The 22,242-nt window shown below is 45.6% G+C and overlaps 1 protein-coding gene across 2 annotated transcripts in view; it reads left to right on the top strand.

The window, feature by feature from the left end:
* OTULINL (OTU deubiquitinase with linear linkage specificity like) overlaps positions 1-16,772 on the top strand; it is a 30,055-nt gene extending 13,283 nt beyond the window's left edge. For both annotated transcript variants that reach the window (XM_027980160.3, XM_042233929.2), the window contains exons 2-8: positions 9,100-9,259; positions 9,348-9,379; positions 9,479-9,570; positions 10,459-10,608; positions 12,691-12,819; positions 13,701-13,970; positions 14,976-16,772. In XM_027980160.3, the coding sequence (XP_027835961.2) occupies positions 9,100-9,259; positions 9,348-9,379; positions 9,479-9,570; positions 10,459-10,608; positions 12,691-12,819; positions 13,701-13,970; positions 14,976-15,149 (1,007 nt within the window). In that variant the 3' untranslated portion in view covers positions 15,150-16,772. The remainder of the gene's footprint in view (positions 1-9,099; positions 9,260-9,347; positions 9,380-9,478; positions 9,571-10,458; positions 10,609-12,690; positions 12,820-13,700; positions 13,971-14,975) is intronic.
* The last annotated feature ends 5,470 nt before the right edge of the window (positions 16,773-22,242 follow it).

Genomic DNA, 22,242 nt, shown 5'->3' with positions numbered 1-22,242 from the left:
GCTTCAAAGATGAAGTGCATGTACACCAGTGGCCAGGTCCACAGTGAATTAAGGCTCAGCTTTCACCTCAGAGGGGCTTTCTGGCCCATAGGAGACACAGTCATGAATACAGTGAACCGGAACCCACCTGCAATGTGGACAGCGTTGGCGGGGGGTGGGGTCAAGGGGTACCGGGGGAGGGATTCATCCTGCCAAGGGGCTGGTGTGACTTGGACCTCAGAGAACAAGTAGAATTCCAGCCCAGAGCATCCTGTGTCCCTGTGAAATGGTCACTAATCTGAGAAGCTGTCGTGAGGGAGGGGGCTTGGACATGTTCCTCGTGACCCCAAGCAGTGACAACGCAGGTGGTGGTGACAGGTCTGCTCATGCCAGCCTCTTGCTTCCAGTCCGGCGGGGGGTGGCTTTCCTTGCTCTTCAGCATCAGCGTCTCCTAAGGGGATGCAGCCTTGCTGGTCTCCCCTCAATTTCCCATCCAGGCTCTGGGTCCCAGCCCCGCCTCACATCCTCAGGGGAGCCTCCCCCAGCTCGGGTCCAGGTCAGGTCCCTGTGTTACCCCCACCAGTGTCCTCTGCACGGCCTTGGTCGTGCTGCAGACACATGAGGACAGTCTATCCAGGTGTGAATGGACGGAGGAACATCCAGTCTTTCCAGTTCACCATGGTGGCATTGGTACCCGGCCTACAGAGCAGCGTCATCTGTAGTCGTAGAATAGTGATACATCTGGTCGTTGGAGAAACACCCAGAAAAGGAAATGGGCTTCCATCAGCGGGGGGTGAGTTTCCACCCCAGAGGCGTGGAGACACTGATGGTGACCACTTGGAGGGGCTCAGCCGACAGCTTGCACAGATTCACGGCCTGTGTGTTGTGAGCACACTCGGGGCTTCCTGTGTCTCATTACCACCCTCCCGCATCACTGTTGGTCTCCACTGCTGGGGAGACTCTTGGGGCTGACTCATCTGAGGTTCTGCAGCTAGAAAATGACAGAATAAAGACTGGGTCCTAGGCTTATTCCGCCAGCCTAAGGATGTGCCCAGTACATGAAGATACTGAGCTATGATGTTATTAAAAACGTGGTATATTCCCCTGCTTATTTAACTTATATGCAGAGTACATCATGAGAAACGCTGGGCTGGAAGAAGCACAAGCTGGAATCAAGATTGCTGGGAGAAATATCAATAACCTCAGATATGCAGATGACACCACCCTTATGGCAGAAAATGAAGAGGAACTAAAAAGCCCCTTGATGAAAGTGAAAGAGAGTGAAAAAGTTGGCTTAAAGCTCAACATTCAGAAAACTAAGATCATGGCATCTGGTCCCATCACTTCATGAGAAATAGATGGGAAACAGTGGAAACAGTGTCAGACTTTATTTTTGGGGGCTCCAAAATCACTGCAGATGGTGATTGCCATGAAATTAAAAGACACATTTCTTGGAAGGAAAGTTATGACCAACCTAGATAGCATATTCAAAGGCAGAGACATTACTTTGCCAACAAAGGTCTGTTTAGTCAAGGCTATGGATTTTCCAGTGGTCATGTATGGATGTGAGAGTTGGACTGTGAAGAAGCCTGAGCACCGAAAAATTGATGCTTTTGAACTATGGTGTTGGAGAAGACTCTTGAGAGTCCCTTGAACTGCAAGGAGATCCAACCAGTCCATCCAAAGGAGATCAGTCCTGGGTGTTCGTTGGAAGGACTAATGCTGAAGCTGAAACTCCAATACTTTGGCCACCTCATGTGAAGAGTTGACTCATTGGAAAAGACCCTGATGCTGGGAGGGATTGGGGGCAAGAGGAGAAGGTGATGGCAGAGGATGAGATGGCTGGATGGCATCACCAACTCAACGGACATGAGTTTGGGTAAACTCCAGGAGTTGGTGATGGACAGGGATGCCTGGCATGCTGCAATTCATGGGGTTGCAAACAGTCGGACACGACTGAGCAACTGAACTCAACAGTCCTCTTGGTGTTGGCAAGGAGCATTTCCTGCTGCATTTGTTGAACTCTGGGTTGGCAGGAAGGAGCCTGGGGTAGACGTGCCCAGTCCTGTGGGATGTGGACTGTGTACCTAGCTTGAAGTCAGTTGTCTCTCAGGGCTATGGTCCTGTGACTCACTGGTCACGACTTTCAAGATAAAAAGCTTGCACGTTGGCGGTTCTCTTCCTCAGTGATACTGATCTTGTCGTCGTTGGTTATAGAACTTTACTAAATGAAGACTGTTGTTTCTTAAGCAGGACTAATGCCTGAAATCCAAAAGTGTAGAAAGTCTTTGGAGCTCACCGTTTCCAAGATTTGTAAAGAGGTTATTTGTTCTCTCTCCCCCATAACTGACACAGAAACAACCAAATAACCTGTGGTTTTGCTTGAGCCTGAGGCTGTGCTGGTTGTTACAAACCCAGGCTGTCACCCTGCTGTGCTGACCGACGTTCTGAACATCTCCAGCAGTCTTCTAGGGCTCCAGACTATTCAGAAAACTTGATGACCTAACAAGATTTGTTCTGTGTGTTTATCATTCTGTTTCCACATTGCTTCATTTATTCCTCTGGATGAACAAACCACATTTTGCTTTATGTCTCAGAACTCAGCTCTGAGAGAGTCAACCCACCGGGGCAGACAGTGTGAGGACTCTGTGTTATTCTGAGTCCTGGCGGGGCCCCGACACCAGGACGTGTAACCTGTGGGCCTAGACAAGCTGACAAGTAACCTTTCCCAGCAGCAGAGCATCGTGCCACTGGACCCTGAACTCCCTGGAGCCAGAGACTGTGTCTTTTCACATCAGTGCCTGCCAGTCCAGCTCCCAGCCCAGGGTGGGAAGTAGAATAACCAAGGGATGAGGGGCAGGGGCCTTCCGGGGCCCCTCCCTGTCCACTGAACCACGTGGCCTCAGTTGACTCCTCTCTTTGGCACCCCCACCCCTCCACCAGCCCTGCTACAGAGAGCCTGCAGGGATGTCCTGGGGCAGGGAGCCTTTCCCACCCCCTCTCCTTGATTGCTTCCTAACCCATTGGTCTCTCTTGGCCAGTCTCCTGCTAATTAACCAGAATATGGCCTTGAAGCTGATAGAAATAGCTGTTGTATTTTTGAAGCTGATAGAAATAGCTGTTGTATTTTTGAAGCTGATAGAAATAGCTGTTGTATTTTTTAAGTTTAAAAGTATTTTTGACCTTGAAGTTTCAGGGCTTTTTACAATTATTTTGTATTGGGGTATCAGTTCAGTTCAGTCGCTCAGTTGTGTCTGACTCTGTGACCCAAACGGATAGCAGCACACTAGGCCTCCTTGTCCATCACCAACTCCCGGAGCGTACTCAAATTCATGTCCATCGAGTCGGTGATGCCATCCAACCATCTCATCCTCTGTGATCCCCTTCTCCTCCTGCCCTCAGTCTTTCCCAGCATCAGGGTCTTTTCCAGTAAGTCCTTTCTTCACATCAGGTAGCCAAAGGATTGGAGCTTCATCATCAGTCATTCCAATGAATGTTCAGGGTTGATTTCTTTGAGGATGGACTGGTTGGATCTCCTTGCAGTCCAAGGAACTCTCAAGAGTCTTCTCTAACACCACAGTTCAAAAGCAACAATTCTTCAGCCCTCAGCTTTCTTTATGGTCCAGCTCTCACATCCATACATGACTACTGGAAAAACCATAGCTTTGACTAGACGGACCTTTGTCAACAAAGTAATGTCTCTGCTTTTTAATACGCTGTCTAGGTTTGTCATAGCTCTTCTTCTAAGGAGCAACTGTCTTTTAATTTTATGGCTGCAGTCACCATCTGCAGTGATTTTGGAGCCCAAGAAAGTAAAATCTGCCACTGTTTCCTTTTTTCCCCCATTGATTTGCCACGAAGTGATGGGACCGGGTGCCATGATCTTTGTTTTCTGAATGTTGAGTTTTAAGCCAGCTTCTTCCATTCTCCTCTTTCACTTTCATCAAGAGGCTCTTTGGTTCCTCCTGGCTTTCTGGGTTAGTTGGAGTATAGCCAATTAGCAATGTCCTGCTAGTTTCAAGTGAACAGCAAAGGGACTCAGCCATACATAAACATGTGTCCGTTCTCCCCTGAACTCTCTTCCCATCCAGGCTGCCACATCACACTGAGCAGAATTCCAAGGGCTGTTGTTCGGTCGCTCAGTCGTTGTCTGACTCTTTGCTCCCTCAGGGACTGCAACACCAGGCTTCCCTGCCCTTCACTGTCTCCTGGAGTTTGCTCAGATTCGTGTCCATTGAGTTGACGATGCCATCCAAGGAGCAGAGTTCCGCTGGCTGTAAGGCAGGACTTTGAAGTTTTTAACAAGGTGATTTTACCACGTGATCTGTCCCAAACATCTAAATTAAACTGCCTTTTCTGTCTTGTAGCTCAGGCCTAGCTTCCACCGCCCAACCACCCCCCACGCCCACTCTGTAGCCCTTCATCTGCCACCTCTGCTTCAGGAGGGTGGCAGTGGGCCGGGGCCCCGGGGGCAGAGGAGCTGAGGGTAGGGGGAGTAGCGACCTGGGGGGAGTGGACAGGGTAGAGGCAGGAGGCCAGCCAGACCCTGGGGGTCTCCAGGAGAGTGAGCCTGAGCCTCAGGGCAAAAGGGCTATCAGTGTCATCACTCAAGTTTCCGGCTCTTCTGTGTCTTTTTAAGTTTTGTTTTCAGGTTTGTTTTTTTTCTTTTTGGTTTCCTGTTTGAATTATTTCAGTTTTGGTACATTCTAGTGAACAGAAACAAAAAATTCTGAGTAGAATTTTGCCACACACAAAAAATCCAGGAGCTTTTAATTTTTTCAGTTGTAGCTAGTGGTCTCGTCAGTCACAGGTGGGATGCTAGTGTCAAGGTGGCCACACTCTGGGCTGCAGGAGGCTCTGGCATCGTCACCCAAGGAGATCACAGCTCCCTGGGTGTTCCTTTCGGGCGTGTGTGTGTGTGTATGTGTGTGTGTGTGTGTGTGGTGGGAGAAATGGAGTCTCCGCAGGTGGTACTGCTGGGGATGGGGTTGTGGGGAACGCGTGAGACCTAGTTCACCCACTTTCCAGCATCACAGAAATGCCCCATACTTTATATATTGCCTCATTTTCAGCCACCACCCAGGTGGTCCAGCCCAAAAGTGTTAAAGAAATCTCATTTTTATCTCTTGATGAGCCTTAAAAAGGATCAAATCCATAATTCCTGGCAGCGCTCGCTTTTCTTCACTGCCAGACTCCCCCCGCCCTGCCCCCCAGTTCCCCTTGTTTCTGACCCTTGTTCTCCGTCCTCTGTTGATTATGTTGAAAGACTAAGTCCCTGATAGTGGAACTTCTTTTCCTGTTAGTCCAGGGGGCTCCCCCCGAAGGCCAGCTCATTTGTGAGGGTGCCGGGTAGTGGAGGGGAAGTGGGGCAGGCGGGTGCTGACTTCCGTCTGTCTGGCTGGCCCGGGGGATCCCAGGAAGAGTCTGACGTGGAAGATCTTATCCCCTCTCAGCTGCTTTTGGGGAAATGAGATCTGACTCACGAGATCGTCAAAGCTGTGATCATGATAGTCTTCTGCTCGGCGCCTCACTTGTGTTGTTCTCCTCTGTGTCTGTCATTTGGAGTTGTAATCCTGTTACAGGATAATTTTTTTTTTTAAATTTTCTTTTTAAAGAGTCTATTTTCCACTTGCTGTAGCAGAGCTGATTAAGGGTCCACTCAGCTCTGTCCTTCAGAGGCAGGTTGGGGAGTGATACGGTGTCCAGCATGACCTTGCCCGGGTTTGGACTCCAGCTTTACGGGTTATTTAATCTTTCTCTCCCTTGAAGTGTCCTCAGGTGATAAAATAATAATGAACATGGGCTGGGTACTTCCTGTGCACCTGACTGCGAGCTCAGCCTTCAACTGTCTAGCAGCTCCAAGAGGCGGGTATTACCAGGGTAATGGTAACAGCGCTCCCTGCATCCTGGAACTGGGGGTCCTGCCCTGCCCCCTGGGGTGAAGGAACAGACACTTTGGGGCATAGAGTCCCCCACCCCATGTACAACAGGATCAGGGCAGGAGCAAATGAGATAATTCCTATGAAACACTTGCCACAGAGTCTGACACGAAGCTCAAATTGTAGCTCTTTTAATTAATTTAATTAAAAATCATACTTTTTCCTACTAAAACACTGTGTTTCCTCTCCTTTGACTGAGAAGCCGCATTCCTGATAATGTTTGCTTATGAAGTTGTATGAACACCTCCGGTCATCTCTAAGTCGCAGGTCCAAGTCCTGCTGGTACCCACAGCAGCGCCCACGGTCCACTCCCTGGCCCTTCTTGGTCTGAGTTATTGACCGACACCTGTGGGTGCCCTGGGCCGAGTGAATACAAGGACTTTAGGCTGCTGTTCCCATTTTTCCCGAGAAGGGGCTGTTTAGGCCTCACATGATTTTTTCTGATAAGTTGATCAGATCGTCCTTTCTCCAAGTTTGGAGGCGGGGTTTAATTTTGAGGATTAGGGCAGGAGGCTAGGGAAGTCCATGCGTGTGGGTGCAGGTGTGGGTGTGAGGAGACCATAGTCTGCAGTGGGTCTCCATGGAGGCCCTGGCAGCTGCTGAGAGGGCTCAGGCTCAGGAGAAACCCCCATTTCAGGGGTCTCAAATGCCCCGAGGGGCAGGGCAGTACCTTTTAAGAATGGAGTATGTTGGTTGGAGTCCGTGACCAATGAGAGCCATGCCCAATGGAGGCTCCAGCCCAGGGCCTGGAAGCGCTCCATGTCCACAGAAAACCAGGATGACCCAGTGGGATGTAGGCAGATGCTCTACAGGGGTCCCCAACTTCCAGGGTTTAATGTCTGAGGATCTGGGGTGGAGCTGATGTAATAACAGAAATACACTGCACAGTAAATGTGCTTGAATCATCCCCCCTCCCTAGTCTGTGGAAAAAAATTCTTCCATGAAACCTGGTGCCAAAAAGGTTGGGGACCGCTGCTCTAAAAGGCTCTTCATGGAAGAAGAAAGGTGAGTGTGTTACTGTGAGAAAAGCATCACCAGTCCTGGCTTTCGGGAAACGGAGGCTCGTCTGTGGTGGGAGTGTTAACCGACGGTTTGCTTCGGGAGGCATCCTGGCAACATCTGTCACAGCTGAAAGTGTGCACACATCTGGACCCAGAGTTCCCTCTTATAGAAATTATCCTAAAAGACACCATGAGTCCACAGGGCTGGTGGAGGGGAATGTTTGTAAGATGCGGAAACAATCCAAATGCTCATCAACCAGTCAGTGACTATGTGCACATACAATGATCCACCTTTTTACTGTGATGTTACATACACATCCTTTCAGAGGAATACCGTAGAGTTTTTAGTAAAAATCTTACCTTATAGGTGCAAATGCATTACAGCTTACATTTTGAAACAGTTCATTAAAATTTTTCAGAAATTGCTGCTGCTGCTGCTGCTGCTAAGTCACTTCAGTTTTGTCCAACTCTGTGCGACCCCATAGACGGCAGCCCACCAGCCTCCCCCGTCCCTGTGATTCTCCAGGCAAGAACACTGGAGTGGGTTGCCATTTCCTTCTCCAATGCATGAAAGTGAAAATTGATTAGCTGCTAATGATATATTTACTCTAGTCATAAATGTCTAGGCAAGAGTAAATATATAATTAGCAGCTAATCAATTGTTCTGAACAGATATGCACCTGCTCTTGAAAATGTACTTGTCCATAATTACTTGTTAGCATGTTAGCATTGGGGAAACATCTTAAAGGGTATGTGATGTACCCTTTCTTTACTGAGAGTATATATATTTCCTTCTAGAGAATGTATATCAACTTTATTGCTTATGATTAAAATTGTAAATTCCAAATCCATGAGGCTTTGACTCCAGTTAATCATTGGATTTTTTTTTTTACTAAGGGAGGGAACTGCTTCACAGTGAACCCCAGGAGGTTTGGCGACTATCCAAAAGTTCTCTTCCTTATTTGTACTTCAGCATTTTACATCTTTGAACATAATACAATCAGGAATCTGTTGCAGATAGTAAAATATTGCAAGTTCTCAGTTTGAGCTCTCTGGGCCAATGAATTATCCCTCTGGTCACAGGAATCGTAGTGGACCCCATAAGCTGCACACCTATGTCCACACATGTCTCTTCCACGTGGCCCCCTTTCTGGAAACGATGTCCCTCTTCGTGCCTGCAGTCTGAGCCTCGTCCTGGGCTCAGGTGATGCCCTGTGTCATGGCCTGTCATGACCGAGAAGTATCAGCATGGGCAAGGTGGAGGGGGCACGGCCTGAGGTCCCCGGGGTTAGGGCTGGGTGCTGAGCAGACCCCCTTGATCATTCTTGGATTTAACAGATCTTCTACACAGGGTGAGGTGCACTGGGCTGGTTCTTAACTAATTTCATTTCCTCGTTGTCCAGCAAGGTCAGTATTTTGACTCTCATTTTATAGTCAAGACAATCTAGGGTCAAAGAAGTGAAGGATCCCACCGTCACACAGCTGAATAAGACGGGAAAGATGGGTTTTATATTCAGCTTTGAGGGATTCTGAAACCCATGCTCTTTATGTTTCCTATTCCTCTTGAATTTTGTAGGACAAAGATATGTATGACACTGATTATTCAATATTTAGATTGAATTTTTAAATGCTCTAAAAATGTCTATCTAAATCAGTGATGACTCTTTACAGGTAAAATTATCCAGTGTATTTTCTTCCCCTTAAATAAAGCTGCTGCTGCTGCTAAGTCACTTCAGTCATGTCCAACTCTGTGCGACCCCATAGACGGCAGCCCACCAGGCTCCCCCGTCCCTGGGATTCTCCAGGCAAGAACACTGGAGTGGGTTGCCATTGCCTTCTCCAATGCATGAAAGGGAAAAGTGAAAGTGAAGTCGCTCAGTCATGTCCGACTCTTAGCGACCCCATGGACTGCAGCCTACCAGGCTCCTCCGTCCATGGGATTTTCCAGGCCATTGCCTTCTCTGTTAAATAAAGCAGGCTTGTGTAATTGTACTTCATGATTTTTTTTTTATTGAAGTCTAGTTGATTTACAGTGTTAATTTCTGCTGTACAGCAAAGTGAGTCAGTTATACACATATATACATACCTTTCTATATTCTTTTCCATTATGGTTTATCCCAGGATGTTGAGTATAGTTCCCTGTGTGCTATAGTATTATTATTATTATTACATTTTTGTAGGAAATGACCAAGTTCACTCCTGGACACTAGTCACCAGCCAAGCCTTAGATACCGCGTGGAGAGTGGTGAAGGGGTCAGTGACCTTGGCAGTTTCGCTCTTGGCAGCCATCCTCTGCTACTTCAGAAGGCTGCATCTGCATTTAGGGCACCGGCTGAAATGGTATGTGGCTCTGTCATCTTTAAATTTCAGAAATGCCCTCGCTGTTAAAAATAGAATTTTGATGTTACTATTTCCATTTATCTTTTAGGTGGATTGGATATCTGCAGAGAAGATTCAAAAGTAAATATTTTCACGCCTGTGTTTCCTTATTTTAAGAGAGGGTTCAAGAAGGGAAAGGGAAGGGAAAATTCACTGCCGTGTATTTTCGGTTTGGTTCAGGGAACCTCAGCGTGGAGGCGGAAGTTGATTTACTCAGTTATTGTGCAAGAGAGTGGAAAGGAGAGACACCCCATGCCAAGCTGATGAGGAAGGTGTGTGTCTGTTTATTCAGGTCGTGGTGGATGGAGAATTTGTGTGTAAAAATCAGGAAGCTTGCATTCCACTATGCTTTACCAAATATGGAGCCAGGAACAACCATGGCTGCAGTTAAAAGCCAAACAGCCGCTAGGCATCACCTTCAGACCTTTCACCTAGCACTGGGGCCTTCGAGGACTTGGGTAAATTAGGCCTGTAATTTCAGGACACTTGAGCATTGTACCCTCTTCAGCTCTCTCCTGGCCAGGAGTATTAAAACATCTGCAAGGGGCTTCCCTGGTGGTCCAGTGGCTAAGACTCCCAGTGCAGGAGGCCTGGGTTCAATCCATGGTCAGGGAACTAGATCCCACATGCTGCAACTAAGAGCCAGTGCAACCAAATAAAGATATATTTTTAATCTGCACATGCATTGGAGACTTCTGTCCTTGAAGGGATCAGGCACCTTGACATAAAATATTTTGAGGGTTTTTTTTTTAGAACTTTCCATCAGACCAGTCTTGGTAAATATCCTCAGCTCTTGTCACTGGCAAAAGCCAAAAAAAGTCAAAAAGGAAAAAGAAGTACTTTCCAATTACTCTTTAGCATGGACTTAAAAGTACATATAATAGTTTTTACTGCAGTCAGGTTGTAGCCATCCTCTCCCCACAATGACATTCCCTGACTGGGCTTCCAGGAAGTTATCAACTAAAATAGCATCACATGGACTCTGCACACACAAAAGCCACTTGAAAATTACATGTGGTCACATTCATAACCGATACTGGTTCTGTTTCTGTTGTCCACTTTATTTGGGAGTAGTGCCTTGCTAAAGATGCCATGAATTAGCTTCCTTTAGTCTCTTGTCCAGTGGAATTAATAACAGCTTTTTCCTCTGGTGCCAATAGGCTTACGAGGAGCTGTTTTGGCGGCGGCATATTAAATGTGTTCGACAAGTCAGGAGAGACAACTATGATGCCCTGAGGTCGGTGCTGTTTCAGATCTTCAGCCGGGGCCTCGCTTTCCCATCCTGGATGAAAGAAAAGGATATCGTGAAGGTACGTTAGGTCCTCACGCTGGAAATTTGGCAAAAGTCATGCTGATAGGAACTGCAACACAGAGTCTGGGGTCTTCTGCGGGTGGTTTTGTATTGTACACAAGGTGTCAGGAGATTGAAGGTCCTTTAGCTCAGTCCTCTGTCTGTCTTGCCAGTTTGCAAAGAAATCATCTCAGATAGTCGTACTCAATTTTGTTTGTAATGCCAGCATTTTTTCTTGAGAAGGGCGTCTGTCTTTTGTAAGTAAAGTCCTTTAATCCACGTTTCTGCTCTGGCTATTTGAGCATTGACAAGCACAGTGTGTAAGCGCCATCCCAAAGATGTCCTCATATCCCTTTTTTGTCAATCGTCTCTCACCCCAGGCATCCACTGATAGGTTTTCTGTCCCTTTAGTTTTGCCTTTTCCAGAATGTCAGAGAAATGGAATGACCCATTGTGTAGACTTTTGAATCTGCCCTTTTCACTTAGCATAATGCATTTGCAGATCGTCTGTGTTGTTCCATGGATTTGTAGTTCAGTGCTTTTATTGTTGAGTGGTGTTCCTTCATATGAATAGAAGACATCTTGTTTATCCATTCATGCTTAAGGTGAAGGATATGTGGATTGCTTCCAGTTTTTAACAGTTATGAATAAGGCTGTTACAAATATTCCAATTCAGGATTTTATATGAATGTAAGTTTTCATTCCTTTTGGGTAAATACCTAGGAATGAGATTGCTGGGTCACATGACAGGTTTTTCTTTAGCTTTGTAAGAACCTGCCAAGTCTTTTCCTAAGCGGCTCTGCCATTTTGCCTTCCCGCCAATAACAAGTGAGTTCCAGGTGTGCTACCTTCTCAGATTTTTTGTTTGCTTTTTAGCCATTCTAATAAGGATGCATTTGTATCACTGCTTTTGGTTTGCATTCCTCTAACAGGTAATGATATTGAACACCTTTTCAGGTGCTAATTTGCCACCCACATTGCCTCCTTGGAGAAGTCTTAGTTCAAATCCTTTGCCCAATTTTTTAAATTGAGTTTTGAGGGTTCTTTATATATTCTGAATACAAGTGCTTTATCAGATACACCATTTGCAAAGATTTTTGCCCAGCCAGTGCCTGTTTTTTTTTTTTTATGACAGTGCCAGGCAATATATTCTTGATGAATAACCTTAATTTTTATTTGAATGTAATATGCTTATTACATAAGTGTGAGCAAACTCTAGGAGATAGTGAAGGACAGGGAAACCTGGCATGCTGCAGTCCATGGGGTCACAAAGAGTCGGACATGACTTAGCAACTGAATGACAACAATATGCCTAACCACAGATGCACATTTAAGGATGGAGAAGCAAAGAAATATAAAGTATATGCATATATATAACTCCACATGGTCTATTTCCTTAACATCTTTTACTTAGAGTTGTTTTATTGGTAGTTTAGTTTAACGTAGCAGTTGTCAAGTGTATGCTGTGTGCCAGCCCTGCTGCTAGTTGCTGAGGACAGAGAACATAGCCAAGACCCTGGGGTCCACAAGCTCAGCAGGGTGGAAGGTGGATCAGATGCTCACAGTGGATCTGATTTTTATGCATGCCATGATCATATTTAATCCAACAAGAGTCCTGAAAAATGGATAGGATTGTCCTTCATTTACGGTGGAGGATGTGCTAAGAGGTAACATAACTAGCGCTGGTTGAGTAACCTCTCAGCAGACCAGTGAAGAGCTAGGTTTGAACCACAGAAAGCATCCTTCTATAATCCATGTGTTCCCTGATGTAGTGGGTTGGCCAGTTACTCTAATGATGTTTGGTTAAACATAATTTCTAAATGGATATACCTAGGAAGTCTGGGAAGTGTTTTATGTAAAAAGATTGTTTCTGTAGACATAGTGTTCATTCATGTTTTCATCTGTTGTAAAACTGAATCAAGAAGGTGACCCAAATCAATCCACAAATCTAAACAGAGACTATGTTTTACTTAACTGTCATTACAATCTTTTACACTGACGAATTCTAAATGAGCTAAGATTACCCGCTGTGCCATATTCCGAGCTGTGTGTCAGACACGCTGAGATACTGACCACTGTTGGCATCTACTTCCTTTTCAAGCTTCCTGAAAAACTGCTCTTTTCGCAAGGTTGTAATTGGATCCAGCAGTACAGTTTTGGTCCTGAGAAGTATACGGGTTCCAATGTGTTTGGAAAATTACGCAAATGTGTGGAATTACTGAAAACACAGGTGAGTCTCCAGGGGAAAAAGACGAAGAATAAAAGCATGCATCCCACACGCGGCCGCTTGCCTCCCGTGTCAAGCATGTCACTGTGTGTCCCGTGAGAAGGAAGTGCAGGCAGAAACACTCGTCTAGTAACTGACCATTTCCTTTCCTGCTCTTCGTTCTCCTCGCAAATAATGATCGAGAGCAATGTTGTTCTACATGGTTGTTAGGTCAGTTATGGCTAACTAGCCAGCCAACCTTAACAATCACATACTTTTGTTTTTCTAGAAAAATGTGGTATGAGGTCCAGACAAGACAGTGGGAGATGCCCTTTAGAATGCACCCTGTTAGTAACTTGGGGGCAGCACAGATATTATCATTTGACTAGGAGTTTTTCCTGCTTTTTACTAGACACAGATTTTAGATTGTTGAAATGAGTCCTCCTTGGGAAATGCCATTTCAGTGCCACGGCTTTCTGATCTGTAAAACTAATAAAATGAGTAGTCTCAACCCTGTAACGTTATTATGAGGATTTAATGAGCAAATACCCATAGATTGCTTTATACTCCAGTGGTGAAGTGGTGAAGAATGCTAATTAGTACTCTTTGTCACTGGACTATCCTTTGTGTAATCCAACATCCTTAGAGGTAGCTTTAGGAGGCTGATTTCTTTAGTAGTCTACCTAGTAGGCAGTGTATTTTTGAAAAAATATCTAAACTACTTTGTTGTTGTAAAAGTAATCAATACTTAGGATTACAACAATCAGTGTCAAAAGATATGAGATGAAAAGTTCATGGGTCCCCTCATTAATCCCTGGTTTGTTTTACAAGTACTTTAAAGATTATGCAATGGTGTGTGTATTGACCTTTCCCTTCTAAGTTTCACTGAACATCTGTGTTTTTAGTGGACTGAATTTAGTGGAATTAAAGATTATCACAAGAGAGGAAGTATGTGCAACATCCTTTTTTCTGATGCTCTCCTGGAATGTAAACTTTACGAAGCCCTGAAGTTCATCATGCTCTATCAAGTCACCGAGGTTTATGAACAAATGAAGACCAAAAAGGTCATCCCCAGTCTTTTTCGACTCCTGTTTACCCGGGAAACCTCATCTGACCCCTTGAGCTTCATGATGAATCACCTGAACTCTGTCGGCGACACGTGTGGACTGGAGCAGGTAAACGGGGCAGAAGAATCGTGTGTCTGATGAAGGACAGTGCTGGCAATACTTCAGCATGTAGGTGACTGCAGTTTACTGTCAGCAGTGATAAAACCCACTGCAAAGAGTGGCATGCGTGCTGAGTCGCTTCAGTCGTGTCCGACTCTGTCACTTCATGGACTGTGGCCCATGAGGCTCCTCTGTCCATGGAATTCTCCAGGCAAGAATACTGGAAAGGGTCGCCATTGCCTCCTGCAGGGAATCTTCCTGGACCAGGGATTGAACCTGGGTCTCCTGCATTGGCAGGCGGATTCTTTACCACTGAGCCATCCGGGAATCCCGCAAAGAGGTGGCGGGTGGGTATACCGCCCTCCAGTCAGGAAGACAGATACAAGCCTTCCTGCCCCACACCAGCTGCTGTGTCTTTGCAGTCCGGTGGCCAGCCAGCAGCAGTGCCAGGCACCTGTCTGACCTTCACGCTGCCTCTCAGGTGGGAACAGGCTCTCCCACTACAGAGGTTACCTGGCAGGAAGTCCAGGTGCGAACTGAGAGAACATTTGGGAAAGCATGTGGTACTTAGTGCAGGTAAAGAGAAGTTATTGAAACTTTGAAAGTCCAGACAATGCTTTTCTATGCCCATAGCAAAGGGGCTTTGTTTTGCTTTGCTTTCCTAGGAGGTACTCAAAATTACCTGACATTTTAATAAAAATTAATTCATTTAAAATGATTTTTTTTTTAAAGTTGGAAAACAGGATAACTCTTATTTGCAAGCATTCCTTTATATTTTTTCCAAACAGCTTGCCCTGTGATCCCCCTACGGAGACCTTTCTCTCTTTGTCCCCTACCTTCCACGCAGACGTTTTCCACGCCTGTCCCCAGTTCCACACCCACGCACGGTTCACATGTAGGTCTGGCCACGAGCCCATCATATCACGAGCTGCAGAACACTCTCCCTCCGCTGGAGGGGAAGGCGGGCATTTGGGAATGTGCACCCGTGACCTTTCTTTCATCTCCTCCCCACAGATTGATATGTTTGTACTCGGATACTCCCTGGAAGTAAAGATAAAAGTGTTCAGACTGTTCAAGTTTAACTCCAGAGACTTTGAAGTCTGCTACCCAGAGGAGTCGCTCAGGGAGTGGCCGGAGATCTCCCTGCTGACCGAGAACGACCGCCACTACCACATTCCTGTCTTTTAAGTCAGGCTGGACTGGGCACCAGCTCTCGCCAGTGACAGAAGTCACCCTTGCAAGTAACGTTTCTAGAAAACCAAAGCTAGCATTGCTGCCCGGGAAGGAGTTGGGACCTCCCTGTCCAGGAGCACAAGTACCCTGGACAGGGGACCCCCACGGTGCCTTTCCTCTGTTCTCACTGGTTTCCTCCAGCGCAGCTGCACTAACGGGTTTGTGGGCTGGTGGTTTGACCTTGTTGGTGAAGACTCTGGTCACTTCACACACAATAGGGCACAAGGACATTTAGTTTGAACAAGAACAACAACAGGAAAAAAGTGAGAAGAAAAGGACTACGGGAAAAGGACTAAAGGGAAAGAATTTCTTTGGCTGTAACCTTTATGTTCTTCCTAGGAATCTTGTCTTTGACTGATTTGGGATCTTCATAAACATGGCCTTATTTTATAAGCATTACCTTCCCAGGAACCTCTGTGGTATATTGATTTTCCAGAACCCTTTGATTAACTTTAAAATTGTGTGTGTGTGTTTATACTCACATGCACATATACATGTATAGTTTTATATATACATATCTAAACACGTACATACACATAGCCACTACTTTGTAATGTTGTACAATTTGTTGTATATCTCTTTTTTTGTTTTAAACTGTTGCATCTGGCCAGTTTAATATGTTTTATATAGACCAAAAAGAGACATTCTACAGATTAAGGCAACTGAATGACATTTATGGAACTGTCACAAAAATATTAAACTGGTGTATTTTATGTGTATTTACATGTGTATTTAATTTGTGTAGGTCAAAATTATGCTTGCCTTCCCCCTACTCCCCCCCCCGCCCACTCCGTATCTGTATTCTAATCCCGGGAACCTGTGAATAGGTTGGGTTAAACGACCAAGGAGAATAAGATTGCAGGTGGAACTAAAGTACTAATCCACTAACTTTGAAATAGAGAGAGTGGTGTGGGTTCTCCAGGTGGGCCCAGTGTAATCACAAGGGTCCTTAAAGTAGAAGAGGGGACTTGGGAGAGTATCAGTCAGGGGGAGATAGGAGGAAGCGACGAACGGTGAGACAGAGACGGACCAAGGCAGCGGTTTTGTTCACTGAAGCAGCTACAAGGAGGACGTTACTGCAGTTACATGAAGGAGCCACAAGCCAAAGACCGTGGGGGGCCTCTGGAAGCTAGAAAAGGCCAGAGAACACGTTCTCCCCTAGAGCCTCAGGCAGCAACAAGGCCCTGCCAACAGTTTGATTTTAGGCCCGTGGAACCCGTGTCAGGCCTCTAACCTAGAGACCTGTGAGATGATAAACGTGTTGTTAAGTTGCTAAGTTTGTGGTTCGTGTTACAGCCACCGTAGACAACTAACATACTCAGGCTCACTAACTTCTGGTCGTCTCTATTTTGGAAATATTTTTCCAGTTTATTTTGGCAGTCTTTATTTTGGAGGTACTTTGCTAGTCCCATTTTGTATTTTGGCAAATACAAAGTAACTTTAAAAATCCTGGCTAATGGGATACTATTTCAAAGTTAGAAACCCCTTCTAAGAATGACTGACTTATTAACATGTTTGATGCTAATGTTTTCTCATGTTTCCATATGTTTACTGTAAATAAAAAGGAGGTATGTTAAATGCTGCAGTCTATGAAACTAACATTTAGATTCTTCTGTAATGGGGACACTCACCTGCATTTACCACATAAGCCAGTGTTGGGCCTGCTGCCATTTTGTCCTCTGGGTGAAGAGCTGAAGAGTTTCAAGCTCAGACCCAGGGGCTTTGCAATACCTTGAGAGCCACACGAAGCAGGATCTCTACAGCCTTTCTTGATTTCTACAGCCCTTGCCTGCATCTGTGGGTTTTCATAACCCCTGGGCTTCCCTGGTGGCTCAGTGGGTAAAGAATCTGCCCACAATTCAGGAGACCTGGGTGGTTGGGAAGATCCCCTGGAGGAGGGCATGGCAACCCACTCCAGTATTCTTGTCTGGAGAATCCCCACGGACAGAGGAGCCTGGTGGGCTACAGTCCATGCAGTCACACAGAGTCTGACATGACTGAAGCAACTTAGCATGGCATGGGCAGCTTATAACTTGTCACGTTATCAGCCCATGATGTTTATCCTTAACCGTGCTGGGGGATGGGGCAGGTGGGAAAAGGATTCTTTAAATAGAGGGGCAAGACCAAATTGTGAAAACATTTAAATATGATAATAGTGAAAGTAAAAAATAAGACTCCAGTAGTTACTGTGTTTGGGGGAAAACAGCAAACCAGAAGATTTTAGGGGACGAGGTATTGGATGTTTCTGTTTTTAATTCAGTTGTATGATGAACGTAACAAACTAATTAGAAGGAACTATATATAAATTAGCACCATTTTTAAATGCTAGATCCCTGGGTCAGAAAGATCCCCTGGAGAAGGAAATGGCAACCCACTCCAGTATTCTTGCCTGGGAAATCCCATGGACAGAGGAGCCTGACAGGCTACAGTCCATGGGGTCACAGAAGAGTCAGACATCACTTAGAGGTTAAACAACAACAGCTTATTTAAACATGGGATGTGTTCTAAGAAGCATTCCTGAAGTACAGAAATATTGTTTTCACTGAAATAGCCTTTTTGTAAACAAAGAATATTTCTTGCTTCTAACTTATAAAACCTCAGATGGAACATCTAGATAGAACCAAATACAGGTTGGTAGTTAAAACTAAGAGTATAGTGTTTTACTGTTCTGTTTTGCTCACCCTTGAGTTTGAAAAGGTAGAGTGAAGGTCAAACCAGTAATGCTAGGGGACTTCATGGACAGCATACAACTTGACTCCATTGCTCCTTAGCATACATCAACAAGTCTATATGGACAAACCCAAAAGCTTGAGACTTCTCTGGCCCCGTGTTTTGTTATCACCATCATCCCCAAAGACAGAATCTGGGAAACAACTGGGGAACCACCGCATGTACCTGCCAGTCTCAGCTTGTGTCCACCTCTCAGCATGTCCACGGACTTCCTGTGGGTGCTGGCCTCTCTGTTGGACCGGCTTTGTGGGAAGGGCCCCGGGACTAGGTGATGAGGAGTTGGTGCAAACTGACAACGGGGGTGAAAACCTAAAAAGCTGCACAAATATTCTGGAACTTTCAGTGTGTGAATCTAAGTAGACACATTTATGACTTACTTGAAGATTCCCTAGAGGAGGAGATGGCAACCCACTCCAGTATTCTTGCCTGGAAAATCCCATGAACAGAGGAACCTGGCAGGCTACAATCCATGGGGTTGCAAGCGTTGGACATGACTGAGCACACATACTATATCACACTATATAAAAAAAAAAAACAGATGAGGTGATATTTGGTGAAAATGTTATAAAATATTCATATAGCTAAATAAGAAAGATAAATATGTGTTTCTCTCTCATCAGGAGCTAGCCTTAGGTGTAATTAAGCATGATTAAAGGAAAAGCTCAGCACTGGTGTATATTTGACCTATGTTTAATACATTAGTCATAAAATGGTGAACGAGAAATTAACTTTCCCACCTGGTTTATATTTCATGGGGTAAGAGTGGACACTTCAGTCTGCTTGTGAGACCAGGTGTGTTATTAGTTGTGTTTTTGGTTGTCCCTCCTGAGTCCCCGTCTTCATGCAAGCACACTGAAGACACTCCATGCACTGCACAGGAAGAGGAAATGTCACACGATTCTCTTTTTAAAGCAGGAAGTAAAGTGCCTTTTCCCCTTTGAACATTGTGGCAGAGCAGTGCTTGCGAAGCTATCTGTGGTGAGTGTGGTGATGGACCCGGTTTTTGAATTTCCCATTCTTGGCAGATGGTCACTTTTGTAAAAGTAAAATGTTGCACTGAGATCGGATTGCTATGAGTTTCTCAACACTTGCTCTCAGTTCCTGTACACATTCTTGCAGACAAGCAGAAAGAGCTTGCAATGTGGCACTCGTCTATACAGTGCACTGAAACGGGAGTTTCAGGCAAGAATCAATGTATTCTGATGTTATTTCTCTGGGAGTTTGGGATTTTGCCAGCATGAGAGGGCGGTGCTTTTGTTTTGCTATTGGGCCAACCAAGGCCACTGTGTGGAGTTGTCTGGTGTGCGCCTTGCTCAGGACACCTGACTGAAGAGGTGCGTGGGGGCTGGGGTCTCTCTTCTGAGTCATGACCCTCTGCTTGGCAGAGCTCCTTGGATCAGTCATCAGACGGTCCCAGTTACATTTGCTACTTTTTGAGAAGTCTTCCATGGGTTTCTACCTTATCTCAGCAGAAATTAGCAAGAACCTCCTTTTGATTTCAGTTTTTTTTTTTTTTTTCTGATTTCAGTTCTTTATGCTTAACAAGAATCTTCACATTTATTTCTTTACTGGATTTCAAGCTCCTGTGGGAAGGAGTGTAGGTCTTATATCACTGTGACTAGACCAGTGCTCACATAATAGCAAATGAATTCCAAATCACAAGTTGATAATGAAAGCCATATGCAGCTGTTAATCTTCTTAAAGAAGCAAAGAATCATAGTGTGATGATTTCCTTCCTTCCTTCCTTTTTTATTGATCCCAAACTTGAAGAGACCAAGTTTTTAGATGGAGTCTTGGGAAGAGAAGCTTCCTGAATTTAGTGATACCTCAACATATTCATCAAGTCAGAGTGACCTATGAAATGGCCACAGTAGACATAAGAGGTCAAATCAAGTATGGCTAACATTTTATCTGAAGTGAGGTTAAAATTAACCAATAACATCTAGTTCATTGAGAAACAGGTTCTCAAACAAATATGGCTCATGAAAGAACTTTATTTATTGGGGTCACGGACTCCTAAGAGCGAGCAGAACCTTAAGATGTCCGGAGAACACACGTCCCATGTTCCCTCTGCTGTAGAAGAGGCCTGACCCCAGCCTGGACTCCGCAGAGCCTCCAGGCAGGTCCTAGGTAGAGGCAGCGGGGTAGGGTGGGGCTGGTGTGGCAAACAGGGCACAAGGGCATAGCAGCCTGGATCCACAAAGCCATGGCAGGTACGCCGGAGCCCCGCTCGGGTGTTTATCAAAGTCAGAAGCTGAAGGACTAACCCCTTGGCGTGCATGACTGAAATCAGGAAAAATGGAGGCCTGGAAGCTTATCACCAGCACAGAGCAAATAACTTCTGGTGGCAAACAGGATAGGAGAGAGTTCTCAAACATCAGGTGGCTTTTAAGGTCTCTTCTCCACTGGACACATCCATTTTGCGCCTTGGTTACTGAGGGTCTTCATGCATCTGAAAGACACTGTGCTCAGCCTTCACAGGCCCCGTGGATGGCGGGCTAATGAGGGCACAGGTTCGATGTCTGTAATAGGGAAGAGATTTGAGCACAGCGGTGAATTTCAATTCTATGTGGGGTTTTAGTGAGAATGACAAAGGTTTATGAGCTTCAGTTGCTGTTTTATGATTAATATGAAATACTGCCCAAGCCTCAGTCAGTCTTGCCAGAAATGCAAGAAATATGTTTCTAACATATTTTGGGTTCTGTTCCAGCTGTTTGGTGGTAAGGACAGAAAACCACTTAAGTCAGTTTGATAAGGAGAATTCCACAGACCAACAGGGCAGGAAATACAGCCAGACCTCCCGGAAGGCGCGCCTGGGACCTGAGAGCCAAGAATGAAAGTTTCCAGCTGCATCTCTCACGAGTCACGGAGAGATGGTCTCATCGCTCCAGATTTCCCACCTCTGTAAGTAATTCTCTCTTTCCCTTCTTCTCTTTGTCTCTCTTCACCTCTGTCTCCCGCTCTCCACCCTTTCAGCACACAAGGCTGCTCCTGCCACTGAGGGAAGCTACAGCTTAGTTCATGAGTTAAAAAAGCCGGAGAAGTAGAATCTGATTGGCTCAACCTGCGATGGCCGATGAACCACGTGCACGGCTCTAACCAATCATCTGTGACCTGGGTAGGGGGACCAGGTGCCTGCAGCATAGATTCGAGGTTTCCTGGGAATTTGGTGTGATCAGGGCGTGCCTCAAGCTATTAAATACACATGGGGTTTTTCACAGCTCAGGTGCACAGAAGAATCAGCATTCAGAGCACCTGGTAATTAAGGTTGGTAACAATTAGCATCTCACTAACAGAAATGTTAATGAGCTTTTTGGAGAATAAAAACAAATGTGGTGGTATCAAAGGCTAGGGTGACAATCACACAAGGTTGGCCTCATGAGGCAGTTTTCTCAGTGGTTGGAGGGAAGATAGGAAAAAAAAGTTACAGGTGTCCAGAGTAATCCCTTCACCGGCAGGTTTGTTGCTATTGATATGTCTAGATAAATAGCTGAGAAGACACACACGTGCTGCTTTAGAAACATGATCTCAAGTCTCCTGAGCTTTTCTGCAGCGTTCTGATGGAAAGAGATTTATGGTTCTTTGTCCTCTAAACCTCACCTATGTGCATTTTCAGCCGAACTTTTGACCTGCGGTTGGCTAGCTCTGTAAAGTACTCTGGCTCCAGTACTTTAATTCCACGCTGTAAAGGGTGAATTTGACATTGTCTGCTTCCTCCAGGTTCCATGACGACTTCCTTAATTTGTTGTTCTCTTTGTGTCCTGGATAGTAAATTCTTACCGGCAGTGGAAATTGGCTTCTGCACTCTTAAGCATAAGCACCAAGGTTAACTCTGATTGCCTGGCACCCCACGCACAGAATTCCCAACAGCTCTACCACAGGTTAATGTTTACTGTAACGAGATATTGTTTTCCCTATGCTTCTTTAAAAAAAAATAATTTGTTGTTTATGGTTGACTGGGTGGGTCTCCGTAGCAGTGCACAGGCTCTTTGTTGCTGCATGAGGGCTTCCTCTAGTTGGGGAGAACACAGGCTTCTCACTGCAGTGCTTTTCTTGTGGAGCACAGGCTCTGGAGCCCACAGGCTTCAGTCGTTACAGCACATGCGCTCAGTACTTGTGGCATAGGGGCTTAGTAGCTGCAGCACATGTGCTCAGTACTTGTGGCATGGGGACTTAGTAGCTGCAGCACATGAGCTGAGTACTTGCAGCACGGGGGCTTAGTAGCTGCAGCACATGAGCTCAGTACTTGCAGTACGGGGGCTTAGTAGCTGCAGCACATGAGCTCAGTACTTGCGGCACAGGGGCTTAGTAGCTGCAG

The sequence above is a fragment of the Ovis aries genome, chromosome 16 (assembly GCF_016772045.2).
Source record: "Ovis aries strain OAR_USU_Benz2616 breed Rambouillet chromosome 16, ARS-UI_Ramb_v3.0, whole genome shotgun sequence".
Taxonomy (NCBI): domain Eukaryota; kingdom Metazoa; phylum Chordata; class Mammalia; order Artiodactyla; family Bovidae; genus Ovis; species Ovis aries.
Note: the sequence above shows the minus strand (reverse complement) of the source record. Positions and strands in the feature narration are given on the sequence as shown.